At 42.0% G+C, this 15,658-nt stretch overlaps 1 protein-coding gene across 1 annotated transcript; it reads left to right on the plus strand.

The window, feature by feature from the left end:
- The first annotated feature begins 21 nt into the window (after positions 1 to 21).
- LOC116038985 (A disintegrin and metalloproteinase with thrombospondin motifs 8) lies at positions 22 to 15,437 on the plus strand. Its single transcript, XM_031283721.2, has 9 exons — positions 22 to 1,334; positions 3,077 to 3,316; positions 6,986 to 7,118; positions 7,292 to 7,459; positions 8,764 to 9,056; positions 10,732 to 10,918; positions 11,529 to 11,701; positions 12,141 to 12,316; positions 12,849 to 15,437. The coding sequence occupies exons 1-9, from the start codon at positions 600 to 602 to the stop codon at positions 13,606 to 13,608; spliced, it is 2,865 nt and encodes a 954-aa protein (XP_031139581.1). The 5' UTR covers positions 22 to 599; the 3' UTR covers positions 13,609 to 15,437.
- The last annotated feature ends 221 nt before the right edge of the window (positions 15,438 to 15,658 follow it).

Here is a 15,658-nt window from a genome sequence, read left to right on the forward strand (position 1 = left end):
AAGCAGATCAGCCTATGGGGGGCTCCGGGCTCTGTGGGGTCCTGCCTCTCACACACTGCTCCGAAATAACTCAAGTAGCGGACTTCCAGCTATGTGTAGTATATATGCCCTCCTGCTGCCATATAGCACGCTGGGTTAATAATAGGAGCACGGTTGTCAAGCTATTTCAGAAGGGGGGAGTGTCGGTCTATTCTCATTGGATCCGTTTTATCCGCGAGTATCTCATAAAGTGCGGGTGGGAGGAGAATTTCCAGCAACGGAGGATATCAAAAATAAACCCCCTCATGTCCAGGGAAGAGCAGAAAGTATAAATACCCCCGATATGTCCAGACTGCAGCGGTGCTGGAGAGTGGTACAAGACTTAGCTTGGTGAGGCTATCAGAAACGACAATTCAGACAAACTGAAATTAAATACCAGACATAACTTTGACCAAGACTGCCTTCACAGCGCTGGGAAATCACTTTCATTTGAACAGATCTCTGATTTAAGGAAATAACTATTCGATTAGAGAAGACGCGCCATTACCAGAGATAAAGGACATACATTGTAATAAAATCTTTATTGTTACTACTCTTGAGCGCAAATTTCATTGCAGAAGATGTGTTCCACTGTGTGTTTGGTCGTTTTACTCCTGTGCGTAATAAACGCAGCACTTTCCACTCCATTTGAATCTGAGGATATTGTACCTGTTCGGATAAATGGAAGAATCAGCGGTCGCTTTTGGAAAAGAAGCGAGGATCAGCCGAGATTTATCCTCAGTGCATTTGGCAAGGACTTGACTCTAAACCTTATTCCAGATACCAGCTTTATCGCGCCTTCCTTCACCATACAGCGCATCAAAGCCAGAGATGTTGGCGCTTTACGCAGCTCTTCAGGTGCCCAACTTGTCGCTGATCTCCAGAAATGTATGAACCAGACAGAGGAGAAAGAAGGACAGCTTAGGAGCTGCTTTTACTCGGGGAATGTAGATGACGATCAAAGCTCGGTTGTGGCTGTCAGTTTGTGCTCGGGCATCTTTGGCTCCTTCATAACGGAGGGGAAAGAGTATTTAATTGAGCCCAAACTTCGCGGCGGCCTGGGGCCAGACTCTGCCGAGCAGCTGCATGTCATCAAGAGGAGGACATTCAGCAAAAACCACGGTGTTCCCCTCCTGTTTGAACACGCGGCGGCTGAGAGTCGAGCGGAGAAGCACAATGGGGAAAGTTTTACGCACGGCGACAGTGACGCACAGAGGGAACCTCGCCGGAGACGCTTTGTCTCCGCGCCACGGTTCATAGAGACCCTGGTGGTAGCAGACTCAACCATGACCCACTTCTATGGAGATGAAATAAAGGTCAGACACGATTAACTCATTATTTCCTGCACACACTGTTGATAGGAACCTAAACAAACCTTAAGTTTAATCCGCAGATTGTCCCATAAACAAAACGTCGAAGACGTCATCTTTTCCCTTTATTTCCCCATCCTGCTTGTAAGAACTCATGGCCTAGATATATAGTGGTAGGGGTTTGTTTTTCTGTGCTGCTTCATGAAACATGTTTTGGCAATGATGAGGCATGGGGAGGAAATCGGTGGGCTCCCTGTTTTCCACAGGCTGAGGAAGAGGTCATGCAACAGAATTGTAAGCAATGCTGAAGCACATTCCTAAAGACTTGGTCACGATTTGGCAGCAGAGCCTTAGCATCACCCAGGGAAGATTCACAAGGCTTACAATATCTATTCTGTTCTGGCTTTACTCTTACTTCATGCATTCATTTAAAGAACCCTCTCCTGCTGTACATCATACAAAACAGCTATTATGTAAATTGAAAAATCGTTGGATGGTGATACTATATGACAAAAAACTCCTGAAAGTAAGACAGTCATAGTATGACAATCCATGATCCTGCCACAACCTGGAGCAGCCAAGTTCTAGTCTGTTTGTACTTAACAAGTTCCTCAGCTGCCAGACCCTCTGCCTCATCCCACAGTAAGTAAGTTAAGGGAGTATGGAAAGGCTTCTAGGCACCAGGGTCAAGTGGACAAAGGTTAGGCTGATAAGTCGGGCTTGTGTTGGCGTTTCGTTACAAATCAGATTCCAATTTCATTACCCTGGTCTTCTATGAGCAGGGGTGGTTTTAGTGATTTAGAGGTCCCAGGCAAGAATCAACATGGCTCATGTAGCACATGTGGAAAACTTTATGTGGGAGTATCATCCCACCCTAGAAAATGTGAGTTCAGCAAGGCTGATGGAAGACTTTGCTATACACATCATGGCACAGTCTCCCACATTCGTTGTGATTTACCAGCTCTCCACTAAAACACAACCCTATGACAGCACTGTGGAAACCCCTGCCCATCACTACCTCCCCTGACACAATCATGAATAGTGGACAAAAACTATTTGGAGGCTGCGCTCTCAAATGGGAAATTTTCACTGAATTCTTCACTTAGAAGAAGAAGACAGTATGGTCTCAAATAAGGCTTCTGTTTTCCTGAACCTGGTTGCAAGCTTAAGATGCAAATACTTGTGAGTGTGTCTGACACATTTTTGCAATTTCAAAGCTCATGTGCAATCCTGGTGATGTGCAGCAATACTGTACATTATGAGCAGGAGAAATACAGGTAGTGTCACACTACAGTAAAGTGTGTTTATATCAAACTTGGTTACCTTTATTTTTGTTTATATATAGTATATATATACATATAGTGACAGTGATCAGTTTGTGATTTTGAAGAGCCTCGACCAATTACAGTCTGGTGTGTGCTTGAGCTGGACTGCTAAATGAAGCATACCAGTTGATTTCAGCTTAAAGCAGATAATATGGTATTGTCCAAGGACTAAAAAAATGAAAAATGAATATTGGCTGATGAAGTGTTATCAGGTTTTGTAAGTCTCAAATATCACTAATGGCTACAAAAATCTAATATTGTTAGGCTGTAGCCTGTGCAGGCAGAGACACAAACATTATATCATGCAAAACCTGTGCTGCATGACCTTCACCCATTTGGTTTTAACCATTCTATCTTTTATCCATCCTCCACTGTATCTTAAATATTAATTAAATGTTGTGTCCTGTCTCTCCTCCTCCACAGCACTACACTCTGACCCTGATGTCGATGGCTGCCCAGCTTTACAAGCACCCCAGCATAAAGAACTCAGTAAACATGGTGGTGGTGAAGTTGTTGGTGGTGGAGGATGAGGAGGTTGGCCCGGAGGTCTCCAGCAACGGAGGTGTGGCTCTGAGGAACTTCTGCTCCTGGCAGCAGCTCTTCAATCCACCAAGCCAGAGGCATCCAGGGCACTATGACACTGCCATGCTCTTCACCAGAGAGGTGAGGGCCAAGTACATAGCTGGTTTAGCTTCTTTACACAGCTGCAGAATAGTAATTGAGGTCTCTGCAAAAACATACCATCATCTACATATAATGTTTTAAACATTTGATGAGATACATTTTCTAGAATTTGAGCATGAAAGTTAATTTTTCACCTTGGAAACAGTAGTTTGACAAAAAAAATATCAACTCAAGGTCCACTTACTAGCTTTCCAAAGCTTTCATCTCCGATTCCTAGTCTTCTTCAGTGGATGGAGTTTGCTCAGTTATCACAGAGACTACATTGGTGAAACAACAAAGACCCAAGAGATTTAATGAACATCGGAAACAGACAACATAGGCTGTCTGTGAACACCAAAACTAGTCACAGCATCGACTGAGAAGGGTCAAAAGTCATCAACCAGGAGTCAGTGGATGGTCGGGGAAAGTTCAAGAAGGCCATTCACATCTGTATGACAACTGACCAAACTTCATCCACTGAGACAGACTGTGAGATGTGGTTGAACTTTTCAGAAAAAGCTGAAAAATGGATCTTAAGTTAAGTCAAATTTACTAGAACGTTTATTTAAATTTAAAACAGCAGTGGTGAAAAAAATAAATCCTTGTGGAACACCACATTTCATAATGAAAGGAGCACTATTATCAAAGGTTTCATTGGAAAGTTTGAGCTACAGTAAATACTCAATGTTTACAATATTTGGTCATAAAACTATAATTTAAAGATGCACTAATAATATTTTTATATACTGTAACTAATGGGTGAAATGCCTGTGTGTAATGTGAATGGTATCACTCATAGTGATGAACCTACTAAGAATTATCACCCAACTCAGCAGTTCCCCTAAGCACTATAAGGCGTTTTTCCATCTTCAGCATTTTGTTTTGTTTTCTGGCCTGCAATGTTATTGTTTTGTTTCATTCTCACCGCTCTTATCAACTTCATTATCAGCAGCAGTTTTCAGCAAAAAAACATTGATAAACTGACTGTACTCTACCTACTCAGCACCAAACAGCAGGCAGACAGTTAAATACTAACTGGTGAACATAGGAGCATTAGCAGCTAAAGAGCCAGATGGTTCCCCTGGGAGTTGGTGGAGACTAAAACAAAAGTAAAAGGAGAACAAGTATTGGACGTGCATTCTTCAGGCGGCAAAAAGAGCTCACACATTCAGAGCATGGTTTAGACTCTTTGGTGTGTGAAACAACTCAAACAATGTTGTGTGAGTGCTTTACAGTGTCATTAGAATAGATTGTCCACTTACACATAGTCTGGTATATTTTGTTCTCCATTCAGAAGACAATAACCCAGCAAGGATGAGTCACGAATTAAGCCTTGGTGGAATTCAGTCCCAGGCCAGCTGCAGTACAAAATGTGGTTTCTGAGAAGCAGTCTCAGCCACACATTTACTTGAAAGCAAAGTTTCTTACAGTAACACAGGTGCCTTTTAGGGCCAGTTACGTTTATAGTGGTGATCCAGCTGAAAAAGAGACTTTTGCTTGGGATTATTATTATTATCATATTTTGCTCTTTTAGCAACCAGGGAGCACATGTGTGAGATCAGTGAAAAAAAAATGAAACAAGGTGAGGTAAAGGAAAGCCTTTCTAGCCCTTTGGGTGAATTAAGGATGCTGAAAGGATGGAATAGTTGTAATCTTTTCCAAGCAGGGGGAATGTCAACAGAGAGCAAACTGTGCTTTATGGATGCTTCGACAGGAAATAAGTTCACAAGTCCTTAGGGTTTGAGTTGTGATTGGCTTGTTCTGCTGTACTTGGCTGCCTTCTTCCATCTGGTATGTGCATGTTGACAAGGTGTTAGCAGACAATACATTAGGCGAGTAACTTCTCTATTATTAAATTTCTACAGCCAAGTGCCCTGGTTGCAGCTTGATTTGATGACAGGCTTGGCATTTATCTGCCAACTGAATGACGTTAGCATGTAAATCTGACCCTGGATCAGAGAAATGATGAATAGAACATATGTTTTGTGCTGGATTTGTCAAAGCTGCTTTGCAAAACCCAGTTTTGTTTGTTTTTCCATTTCAGCGGAAATATTCTTTGAAATGTAGAGGACGGAAGGCTCCTCGTGGATGAGCTAACTTTAGTGTGGCCACAAATCAGCCCTGACATGATTAAGACACTTTAAATGGTCAGCTTGAGTGCGTGGCTGGGTCTGGGTCAGTCACAGTCTGAAGGCTGCTGCCACTACTGTCTGTTGTGAAACTGTAGTGGAAACATTTTTGTGGTCTTATACTGTATGTGTGTGTGTTTATCCATCTGTCTGCACTATCTGCAGTATCTGCAAATGTCATATAATAGCTTGTGCTTTGACCCATACATCTTACTTTGTCTGTGTGTCTGCATACATGAGTGACAGATGCTATTGTGGAACAAGGTGTACAAACACATGCTGAGCTGGGTTCAAACGGCAGCTCCAAGTCCAGATGTGTTTTGAATCACAGAGGCTTCTGCCTTGTGGTATTTTGGGTCTGAGGCGAGGCCATGGATGCTTCCGTCTCCGTCCTACACAGCCAGGCATCTTCTCGAGCAGGGAAAGATTTCTGATACACCACACTGTTAATTTTCCCAGATCACAGCTCTCGACAGCTGCATGCTGAGGATATTTATTAGCTTTGTTTTATGACTGGAAATACTGAGCAGCATGTTTTTGATTAGTTTCTTAAAAAGTGGCAGAAAAACAACTTACACAAATAGACAGTGAAGGCTCGCCATCCTATGTGATTAATATAACAGTCAGCCAGGGCTGCCCATATGCTTAATATATTTTGTATTTGATAGGATAATGTCTTTAACTCTGTGATAGTCCACTCTGCCAGCTGGTTCTCAGCAAATGTTCCCTACTTTTGAAGGGAAATAGACCTTATGTAGGTTTAGAATAACGGATCGAGCCAATATTGCGTAATACTACACTTATTGTTCATGACAAGACCTTAACCTGAACTGCTTTGAATGAAATACATTTTTAGTTGAATTGGATGCAATACAAGTATGCATTTTGGTTTCAGTGGAGAGTTTAAGTGTTCCGTCACACTGAAGCTGTTTGGCAGCAGTGACAAGACCAAAAAGTGGCTCATGGTACACAGCTCTTGTTTTAGTGGCATATGTCGATTCTTTTTGGTGAGTCACTGTTGATTTTGGTTTGCCGCTGTGGTTCCCTGGCTTATGGCACTTATATCACTCATGTTCCACTGGCAGATACCACTCTCCACCAGTACATACTGATTCTTATTGGCATACTGTATGCCACTGGTAATTATCATGTGCTGCTCTGTGTGTGACTTTGTATTAGTGTTATACAGGGATTCCAAGTAGTAAGTATGTCAGTAGTATCTTGCTGCCATTCGAATGGCACATACCACCCCCACTGCCCCAGATGTAACAATGGTGCCCTCGCAAAATAGATAGCGTAGATAGCGGAAGGCGAAGGACGGATGTCAGGCTTTATCCCATTAATAGGCTCGAGGCTTGTTAACCTTAATAAGATATAATACAGTTCGGGTGAATACAATTGCTCATAATTTTAGATTTAGAATTAGGTTTTTGAACGTCTGCTTTTGTATACTTTAATAATTATTATTTTCAAGTCTTACATCATCATCCTGACCTTGGTGTGCCAATTTCAGTGTTTTCTGTGTTTGGTTGTGTTGCAGGACATCTGTGGACAGAAGAGCTGCGACACGTTGGGTGTGGCCGATGTTGGGACGATGTGCGATCCCAAGAGAAGCTGCTCAGTTATCGAGGATAACGGCCTGCAAGCTGCTTTCACAGCTGCACATGAGCTCGGTTAGCTCACATTTGTTGTCATATGGGTGGGCTGGTGTGGGTGTAGGATTTATGAAAAAAGTTTGTAATGTAATAGGCAAGTTCAATTCTTTTTTACTCATTCATAACCACTTGTCTGTGCATCTGTGAACCTATATTTCACATCATTATCATTGCATTCTTTCCCACTGCAGGTCATGTGTTGAGTATGCCTCACGATGACTCCAAGACCTGTGAGAGGCTGTTTGGAGATCTGGGAGGACATTACCTGATGGCTCCTCTGTTTGTCAGCCTCAACAAGACAGCGCCTTGGTCTCCCTGCAGTGCTCTCTACATCACAGAGTTCTTTGACAATGGACATGGTAGGGAATACTTTAGGTTGTCGCACCAATCTGTCAAAAATTACACACTGAGGCCACATTTCCACCTGGTATTAAAATCCAATCTGATAGATCCGATCACAAGCGGACACCTCTTAGTACGTGTTTTCCCACCTGGATCTCACTTCCCCGCTTCATATGCAAATACAGTATGTACATAATATCCTGTTCCTGAGACATCACCGACAGTACGATAATAACCTCCAAAACACAAGATTCACTCTCAGTGGTTTCTGGGACATCATAAATACTTTGAATGAGTAGGTAATTCCGCTCACAGTTGAGTAGGCAGTCCTGAATGTGGCCCAGAACACATTGCTAAAAGAATGTGGTCATATGTGGCCTAGACCACCTTCGAATGTGGTCTGAGTGATCGGATCTCAATGTGTCCTCATTGCGTCCTGGCTGCATTCCCACCTATACTTAGAGATGTGCACTTGTGATTGGATCACTCAGATCAGATTTTAATACCAGGTGGAAATGGGTTTGAGTAAATCAAAAAGTAAGCAGCCCTGTAGAGACCTTCTGCCAACATGGACGTCTGCCAACACACTGTGGCTCTGTTATTAGCGCTGGTTCAAAGATGAATAAAACACACTGTTTTTCTCTCACGCTCTAACTATGGCTTTCCTGCTTTAACATGTTGCTCACCTCAAATTATGGGTTGTAGGGATAGTTTATCTTGCACTAGATTTCCACATCTTCTCTCTCCACATCCTCTTCTCTTCACTCTCTCCTTTTCTGTTTCTTTCTCTTGTCTCGCCTGCCTCTCCCCATCTCACGTTGTGCATCATGTATTGTTTGTATTCTTGCTAGACCTATCAGTGAACCTTCTTTTCCACTGAGTCATACAATGAACTTCTTCCTGTTCTTCACCTCCTCAGCCAAAAGCAACAGCTGGTGTCAGCAAAATATGTTCTTTATCAGTTTGAAAAAAAAAACTTGTGTGGCTGAGAATGTTCATTCTGAAAAGAGGACGTCATTGACAACTCTAGACAAAAAGCGTATTGAATGTAATAAGGAATCATTAGAGTACAATTAATAAATTCTGATTTGGAATAGCTGTCAAATGCCCTGATTCAGAACACCAGCCTGCCTATAAAAGTGCACTGCATTATTAATTTATATAGTCGGGACACAGCTTGCCCTGAATATTTTCCCACTGTTGTCATGCCACACACAAAGAGCAACACATTTACAATTGTCACTGTGCCACAAAGTCCATAATCTCCATAAACCACAAAATAATCATTCTCATACAGTGTTGCTTTATGTTGTAACCGCAGGGGACTGCCTGCTGGATGTCCCAGAGAGTACCATACCGTTACCAAGAGAGTTGCCAGGCACTAAGTACAGCCTGGACCAGCAGTGCCAGCAGATGTTTGGAGAGGAGTTTGTCCAATGCCCCAACTCCTCAGATAGTGATATTTGTAGCCAGCTGTGGTGTCAGGAGGATGGGACGCTGCAGTGTTCCACCAAGAACGGCAGCTTGCCCTGGGCTGATGGCACCCCCTGTAGCCTCAATGGAACATGCCTCCATGGAGCGTGCATGTCGACTCAGGATGTGATGCAGCCGCTGGTAAGACTGCTTCTTTATTCTTACAAATGAAAAGTTGAATTAATTAACAATAAAACACAGCCTTGTTCAATTCAATACACTCAGGAGTTTGCTGCTACAGCTTTTAATTGGTCTTGTATGACCAGTAGTTTATGGTGGCTAATGTTAGCAATCTTAGCTGTGTAAAAGACATCAGTGAGTCAGTTTGCTGAGTTTGTAACTTTTCTCTTCTTGTGCTGTTATGCTCTGTTTTGAACTGCCCTGCTGTTTCAATGAGTCACTTCCTTTAAAGTGCACTTCTCAATTACTCAGAAAAAGAGTAATCAAGTTTGTAGTCATAAAACACGTATGTCAGCAAATCTAAGACAATCTCCCTTAGCCAATGTCCATTGTTTTTTGGTTTCACATTGGGTTTTTGATATACTCAGAAAATATGACTAAAGTACAGCATGCCTGGAGTTTTACGGTTCTGCAAAACAAAAATCCTGTTACATATCTTGAATTAAATGCTCAGAAAAAAATGTAAATTTGAAAATCTAAAATTCTATGACAAGTGGGCAAACCCAGCTGAAGATTGTGTGATACACTTACAATACGTTGTTTGATGCAGACCTTCTTTTTTATCAAAAACCCAATACAAAATTTCCATTGGAAATCTGCTGTGTAAGGAAAAACTTCCAGGTTATCCTGTTAAGGGAAGTCATCAATACAAAACTCTACAGAGTAAATACAGTGTCTTAGGTAGTTGAGATATGGCACTTTTTCAACATCGCAGTTGTAAGAAGTTTTAAGTATGTTAGTCTTTTTCAGGGGTTAAGTAGTCCACTACACATTGTTGTATTTATTTGTCTATATTAGTGTGTGTGTGTATGTAAGGGTACTTGAAAGTGCTCTGTGCGTGTGTGTGTGTGTGTGTGTGTGTGCGTGTGTGTGTGTGTGTGTGTGTGTGTGTGTGTGTGTGTGTGTGCGCGCGCGCGTGTGTGTGCGTGTGTGTGCATACGTGGGTGTGTTATGGGGGGAATGGAAGGGGGGAATTGCATATTGTTAATTTGTATTTACATCTTTTTTTAGGATTGTTTTGTGTACCTGCACCTTGACCACCCGATTTTCCCTATTTGGGATAATAAAGTTTACTTTAGTAGGAATACATTTGTAAAAGTATGGATTACGGCATTGTTGGAATTTGGTGAATCCATTTGCTTCATGATGCCTGTTTATATTTCCTTGAAGAACATTTATACATCTCAATGTTTCATTTTAGCTTACTTGCCTAGATATCTTCTCCGTGTGTTATGATCACACATCTGTTTATGAATCCAGACGTGCTGGCAGTTGTGATGTTAGCTGGTCCAAACTCATAAAACTTCTGGAAAGGACACTCACGCTAGCAAACACACACACATATGCACACACACACTTTCAATTGTGCCTTACAAAGCTGCAGCATGGCAGGTTCCACTAGTGGTGAGTGACACATGTGGCAGGAATGTGGGTAGAGGCAGACAGCAGGCGCGTGCCGAACTTCAACACAGATTTAGCCTGGAGTCACGGCACGCCAACACACTGTGCAGCCTCAAACCCAGAAGCCCAGACTGTGGTTTAGGCTACACAGCTGAGATTGCCTTTGGCACTGAGCTCCAACCAACTATTCTGACTGCTCTTTTCCCCCCTCTTTTCTTGCTGTGTTTTACCACAGGTGGTTGTGGACGGCGGCTGGAGCTTGTGGGGGCCGTGGCAGCAGTGCTCCAGAACATGTGGAGGAGGGGTGGAGTTCTCCTATAGGGAGTGCACTGACCCTGTGCCTCAGAACGGAGGGAAGTACTGTGAAGGACAGCGGGTTCAGTACCAGTCCTGCAACACACAGCCCTGTGACAACAGCGACGGTAAGAAATAACACTATGCCGGTTTGTGAGGGGAGCAGAGCACATAAACGCTTTCTCTCCCAGTTCAGTCTATGCAGTCCACTTGACTCAACTTTGAATTTTTATCTTTCATATTTATTCCTTTCACTCTTATTCCATTATTCTCTTTATTGCACACTAGCTTTTTTCGCACAGCCTCAAGAGTATGCCACCCTGCATTTTACTGCAAATACTGTACTGTATGAGCATGTGACAAAATATACCTTCTGAATTGAAATTTAATTGAATTACATGATACATGTATAAGAAACTGCTCAGTATTTCAATAAAATCATATGTGGCAGGTAATCTTTCAATTAACTAGATGATGAATTAGTTTCATTTTCTCTCAATTGACAAATCAATTAATCGACTAATCGTTTTAGCTCTCTTGATATACAGTGCACTGCAGGTAATCCATCAAAACGTGTAATCCAAATTTCTACTAATATAGAAATATGAATATTGACGTATTGAGCATATTTGACTGTATGACTATTTTTACATAAATATATTTTTGTAGGGATGACTAGATTTTCAAGAGTTGACCTCAGTGTAATGAACGCAAGTTTTACTCCGGCTTTTACCTTAGGAAAGAGTTTCAGAGAGGAGCAGTGTGAGAAGTACAACAGCCCCAACTACCTGGACTACAACGGGAATATAAAACAGTGGATCCCAAAGTACGCTGGTGTTTCTCCCAGAGACAGATGTAAGCTGTTCTGCAGGGCCAGGGGCAGCAGTGAATTTAAGGTGTTTGAATCCAAGGTACAGTATCTGCACAGCCATTTTGCCAACACATTCACATTTACAGTTCAGCTAACATGTCCCAATATTGATCTGATGCTTTCCAATGAAAATGAACATTTGTAAAAACTCAGTCTGAAATAGAAGTTTGTATTATATTTGGATAAAGAACACAATTGCACCCTTCAGCACATACTCTTGAGTTTTTTTTGGTATTGCAATAACAAATAATCTTACATGACACATGGGAAATCTGGAGGTTTTCTGAAATAATGTTAACATTAACTCTAAGTCCACTTGCTATCTCTTCTCACAGTTAACCTAAAGTTTAGATTCTTTGTCAAAAGTCATTCTCTCTGCATCTTAATATAGAATAGGAGCTACATCTTAGATAAGCAATCATTAAACAAATCTACAAGATGCAAAGAATCAACAACACCTACTTGTTGCGTCGCTGCAGGTGATTGACGGGACGACCTGTGGCCCTGACACCACATCGGTGTGTGTCCAAGGCCAGTGTGTGAAGGCAGGCTGCGACCAGGTGATTGGATCCAACAAGAGGGTGGATAAATGTGGAGTGTGTGGAGGAAGTGGGCTCACCTGTAGAAAGATTACAGGCTCCTACAACAAAGCAACGTAAGTGCTCCAAAAAGTCCCTAAGATAATAGCTTCTTGACCTCAGTTAGATGACTAAATTCATACCACTTTCATAGCTGTCCATTCAATAAAGGCCCAGTAGGGATCTCTGGTACAACTTAACCTACTTCCAGGATGCATGGAGAAGGGGAAAAGTCAGAAGAAGTGTAACTCCAGCAACACTTGTAGTATACAGAACTACTTTTTTGTTTAGACCCATCCGTTTTGGCTTGTGGCCTTCATCAGAATCACCCTCATTAGATATAAGCCTACAGCCAGCAGCCGGTGAGCTTTGATAGCACAAAGACTGTAAATTAGGAAAGCCTGGCTCCGTTTGTAAGCGTGTTTCCCAAAATGTCAAACTATTGCATTAAGTAGTGAGCTTTACAGGTGTTGGTTAGGCATATTTCTGAGCATTTGAGAGGTAAGGAAGCAAAGTCTGTAAGCATATTACCCAAATTGTTGAACTTTTTCTTTAAATTAAGAAAACTAAGTGCATTATCTAAATCCAGTTCTTTGTTTTCTCTAACAGCTATGGATACAGCGACATTGTCACAATTCCCGTCGGCGCTACTAACATTGACATCAAACAGCGGAGCCACAGAGGGATCAAACATGATGGGAACTACCTGGCTATAAAGAGAGAGAGTGGGGGTTACATCCTCAACGGTAACTTCTCTGTATCCACAGTGGAGCAGGACATTCCTGTGCTGGGTGCTGTGCTCAAGTACAGCGGCTCCTCCACCACGCTGGAGAGGATCCAGAGCTTCAGGCAGCTGAAGGAGGCCATCACCATCCAACTCCTTGCCACTGCGGGGGATGCCAACCCTCCTAAGGTCAAATATACATTTTTCATCCCTAGAGATGTGACCTTCAACAAATCCAAAGAGAGGAAGGGCTCATCCCTGTCTCTGCATATGATCCATCCATTTGGTGTACCTGACTGGGTGCTGGGGGAGTGGTCTGAGTGCTCCAAGAGCTGTGGCTCCGGATGGTCCAGGAGAAATGTTGAATGCAGAGACAGTGCGGGCTTCCTCTCCAGCCAGTGCGACAAAGACCTGAAGCCCGTAGACATAAGGGCTTGCGGGGATCTGCCGTGCCCCATATGGCAGATGGGACCTTGGTCTGTGTGCTCACGAACTTGTGGCCAGGGGGAGCGCCGCCGCAGCGTCTTCTGCATAGACTACACTGGGAAGACTGTTGAGCCAGAGAAGTGCGATCTGAACAAAATCCCAGAGCCAGTCTCTGGAGAATGTCTCAACCAAGAGTGCTTATTAGAAACAGGAGTATAGTGAACTTTCTCTTTCTGATCTGACTGCACTTATCTACCATGGATGGATTACTGATTGGGCACACTGGGCACAGGCCCAGGGGCCAAAGGGGTCAGGGGGCAGAGACACAAAACAACCACAAAGAGACACAAACCGACCACAGAGAGAGACATAACAACCACAAAGAAACACAAAGCGACCACAAAGAGACACAAAATGACCACAAAGAGACACAAACCATCCACAAAGAGACACAAAACAACCACAGAGAGATACACACCAACCACAAAGCGACACAAAGCAAACACCAAGAGACACACATGACTACAAAGACACACAAAACAACTACAAAAAGATGCAAAACGATTACAAACAACATCTCTACGTCGTTTTTGTGTTTTTGAGATTGTGAGAGTTCTGGTCCAACTGTAAAATGTGGTTCAAGTGTGTCGTATTGTTTGTATTTGTTTTCTCTCTCTTTCAGTCTGGAGTTCTTGCTTTTACAGTATTTAGGAGGGGTTGGGGGCCTTTTACACGTCTGTGCCCAGGGGCCCATTGCCTCATAATCCGTTAATGTTACCAACTGATCGCATCAAGTCACATCAGGGGCATTAGCCTGAATATTGTTTTGTTATCTTTTGTTGACATTTAACAACCACTATTGAGATTTGAAACAAAGGAAATCTACCTCAGGATGTACATGTGATGCTATGTATAGATGCTAGATGAAGGTGCTGTGTGTGTGTGTGTGTGTGTGTGTGTGTGTGTGTGTGTGTGTGTGTGTGTGTGTGTGTGTGTTTATGTGTGTGTGTGTGTGTGTGTGTATTCTCCAGAAAGAGAAGTTTTCTTGTCCCTCTTTAAACAGAAACTTAACTTTTTGGATGAAGTCTGGTATAATCTGCAGTATGTTCTAAGTTACCTATCATTTAAAGTGAGGCTGGACAATGTTCTAGCAGCAAACAATGGCATGAAACCTGCTGTCGAACACCAGCACAGTGTAAATATACCTCCAATTGTCCTTCACAGAACTTAAACACCTATAAAGCTTTGATCATACCATTTACCTATTATTGAGGTAGGATCGATGCATTGGAATTTAAGCCTCTGGGAAATAAGCTCATGTTTGATTGCTTCTCTTTTCTACACACATACAAAAATGTTTTGTGTTAAATGATTGTGATGAAGATGTTTTTCAGTGACACTAACTCTGACAATATTTAGGACTTTAAAATGTGGTAGTTATAGCCTACATCAGAACCGATTGTTTCAATGCAGATCTAGACTTATAGAATTTACAGAAATTGAGTTTGAGTTTACACGGCATGTAAAATGAATTAGCATAGATAATGACCCATGACAGAGAATTTCCATCTGCCCTGTAGTTTAATTTTAGCCTTTTCCCAGGTGCATTATAATGCAGTTGAGAGGAGCAGTGGTACAAACAATCTGAAATGCCACAAATATGTCTTCAGAGGTGTTATTACTAAGTTAAGTGATAAGCATACTATCTATCGTCTATATGAAAAATAACATTAATTTTATTCGTTTCCAGACTTTTATTTGTTAATGCATCATATGCAAACGTTCACAGTTGTTTTCAGACTCTTGTATGTATATTTGATTTCTTCATTCCTGTTGTTAATTTACACTGTTATAAAACAAAAGAGATGGCACATTGGGCCTATATCCCTTCAGTGAAGGACCATACTATTTTATTATTACGGCTTCCTTTTTAAGCTATTTATTTTTTGTAAAATGTTTACCTTGGACATGTAATTAATATGGCAGATACTGCTGTCTTTGAGATTTTTGTCTATAAAAATGGTCAAATAAACACATTTATGTCAATACATTATTCTCTTTTACAGCCAAAAGGACACTTTGTGCTAGCCTTTTCCTTGTCTCTGTTGTGCACAAAAGCTTTATTACTTGAGGATCCTTGTTTCCAGGCTGGTAGGTACAACCAAATATCAGGAGGAGCCATACTTCAAAATGACCAATAAATTCCAAACAAATGTTCAGTTTTCCATGTTTTCCAGAGCACTCTTTTAGACCATTGTGGGCCACTAAA

This window comes from Sander lucioperca, chromosome 5 (genome assembly GCF_008315115.2).
Source record: "Sander lucioperca isolate FBNREF2018 chromosome 5, SLUC_FBN_1.2, whole genome shotgun sequence".
Classification (NCBI taxonomy): Eukaryota; Metazoa; Chordata; class Actinopteri; order Perciformes; family Percidae; genus Sander; species Sander lucioperca.

Excerpts from the sequence above, each read along its gene's own strand:
- LOC116038985 (XM_031283721.2), top strand. The coding sequence starts at position 600 with ATGTGTTCCACTGTGTGTTTGGTCGTTTTACTCCTGTGCGTAATAAAC. Across the intron at positions 7,460-8,763 it reads GTTCTTTGACAATGGACATG|GGGACTGCCTGCTGGATGTC; the intron begins GTAGGGAATACT and ends TTGTAACCGCAG. Across the intron at positions 11,702-12,140 it reads TTAAGGTGTTTGAATCCAAG|GTGATTGACGGGACGACCTG; the intron begins GTACAGTATCTG and ends GCGTCGCTGCAG.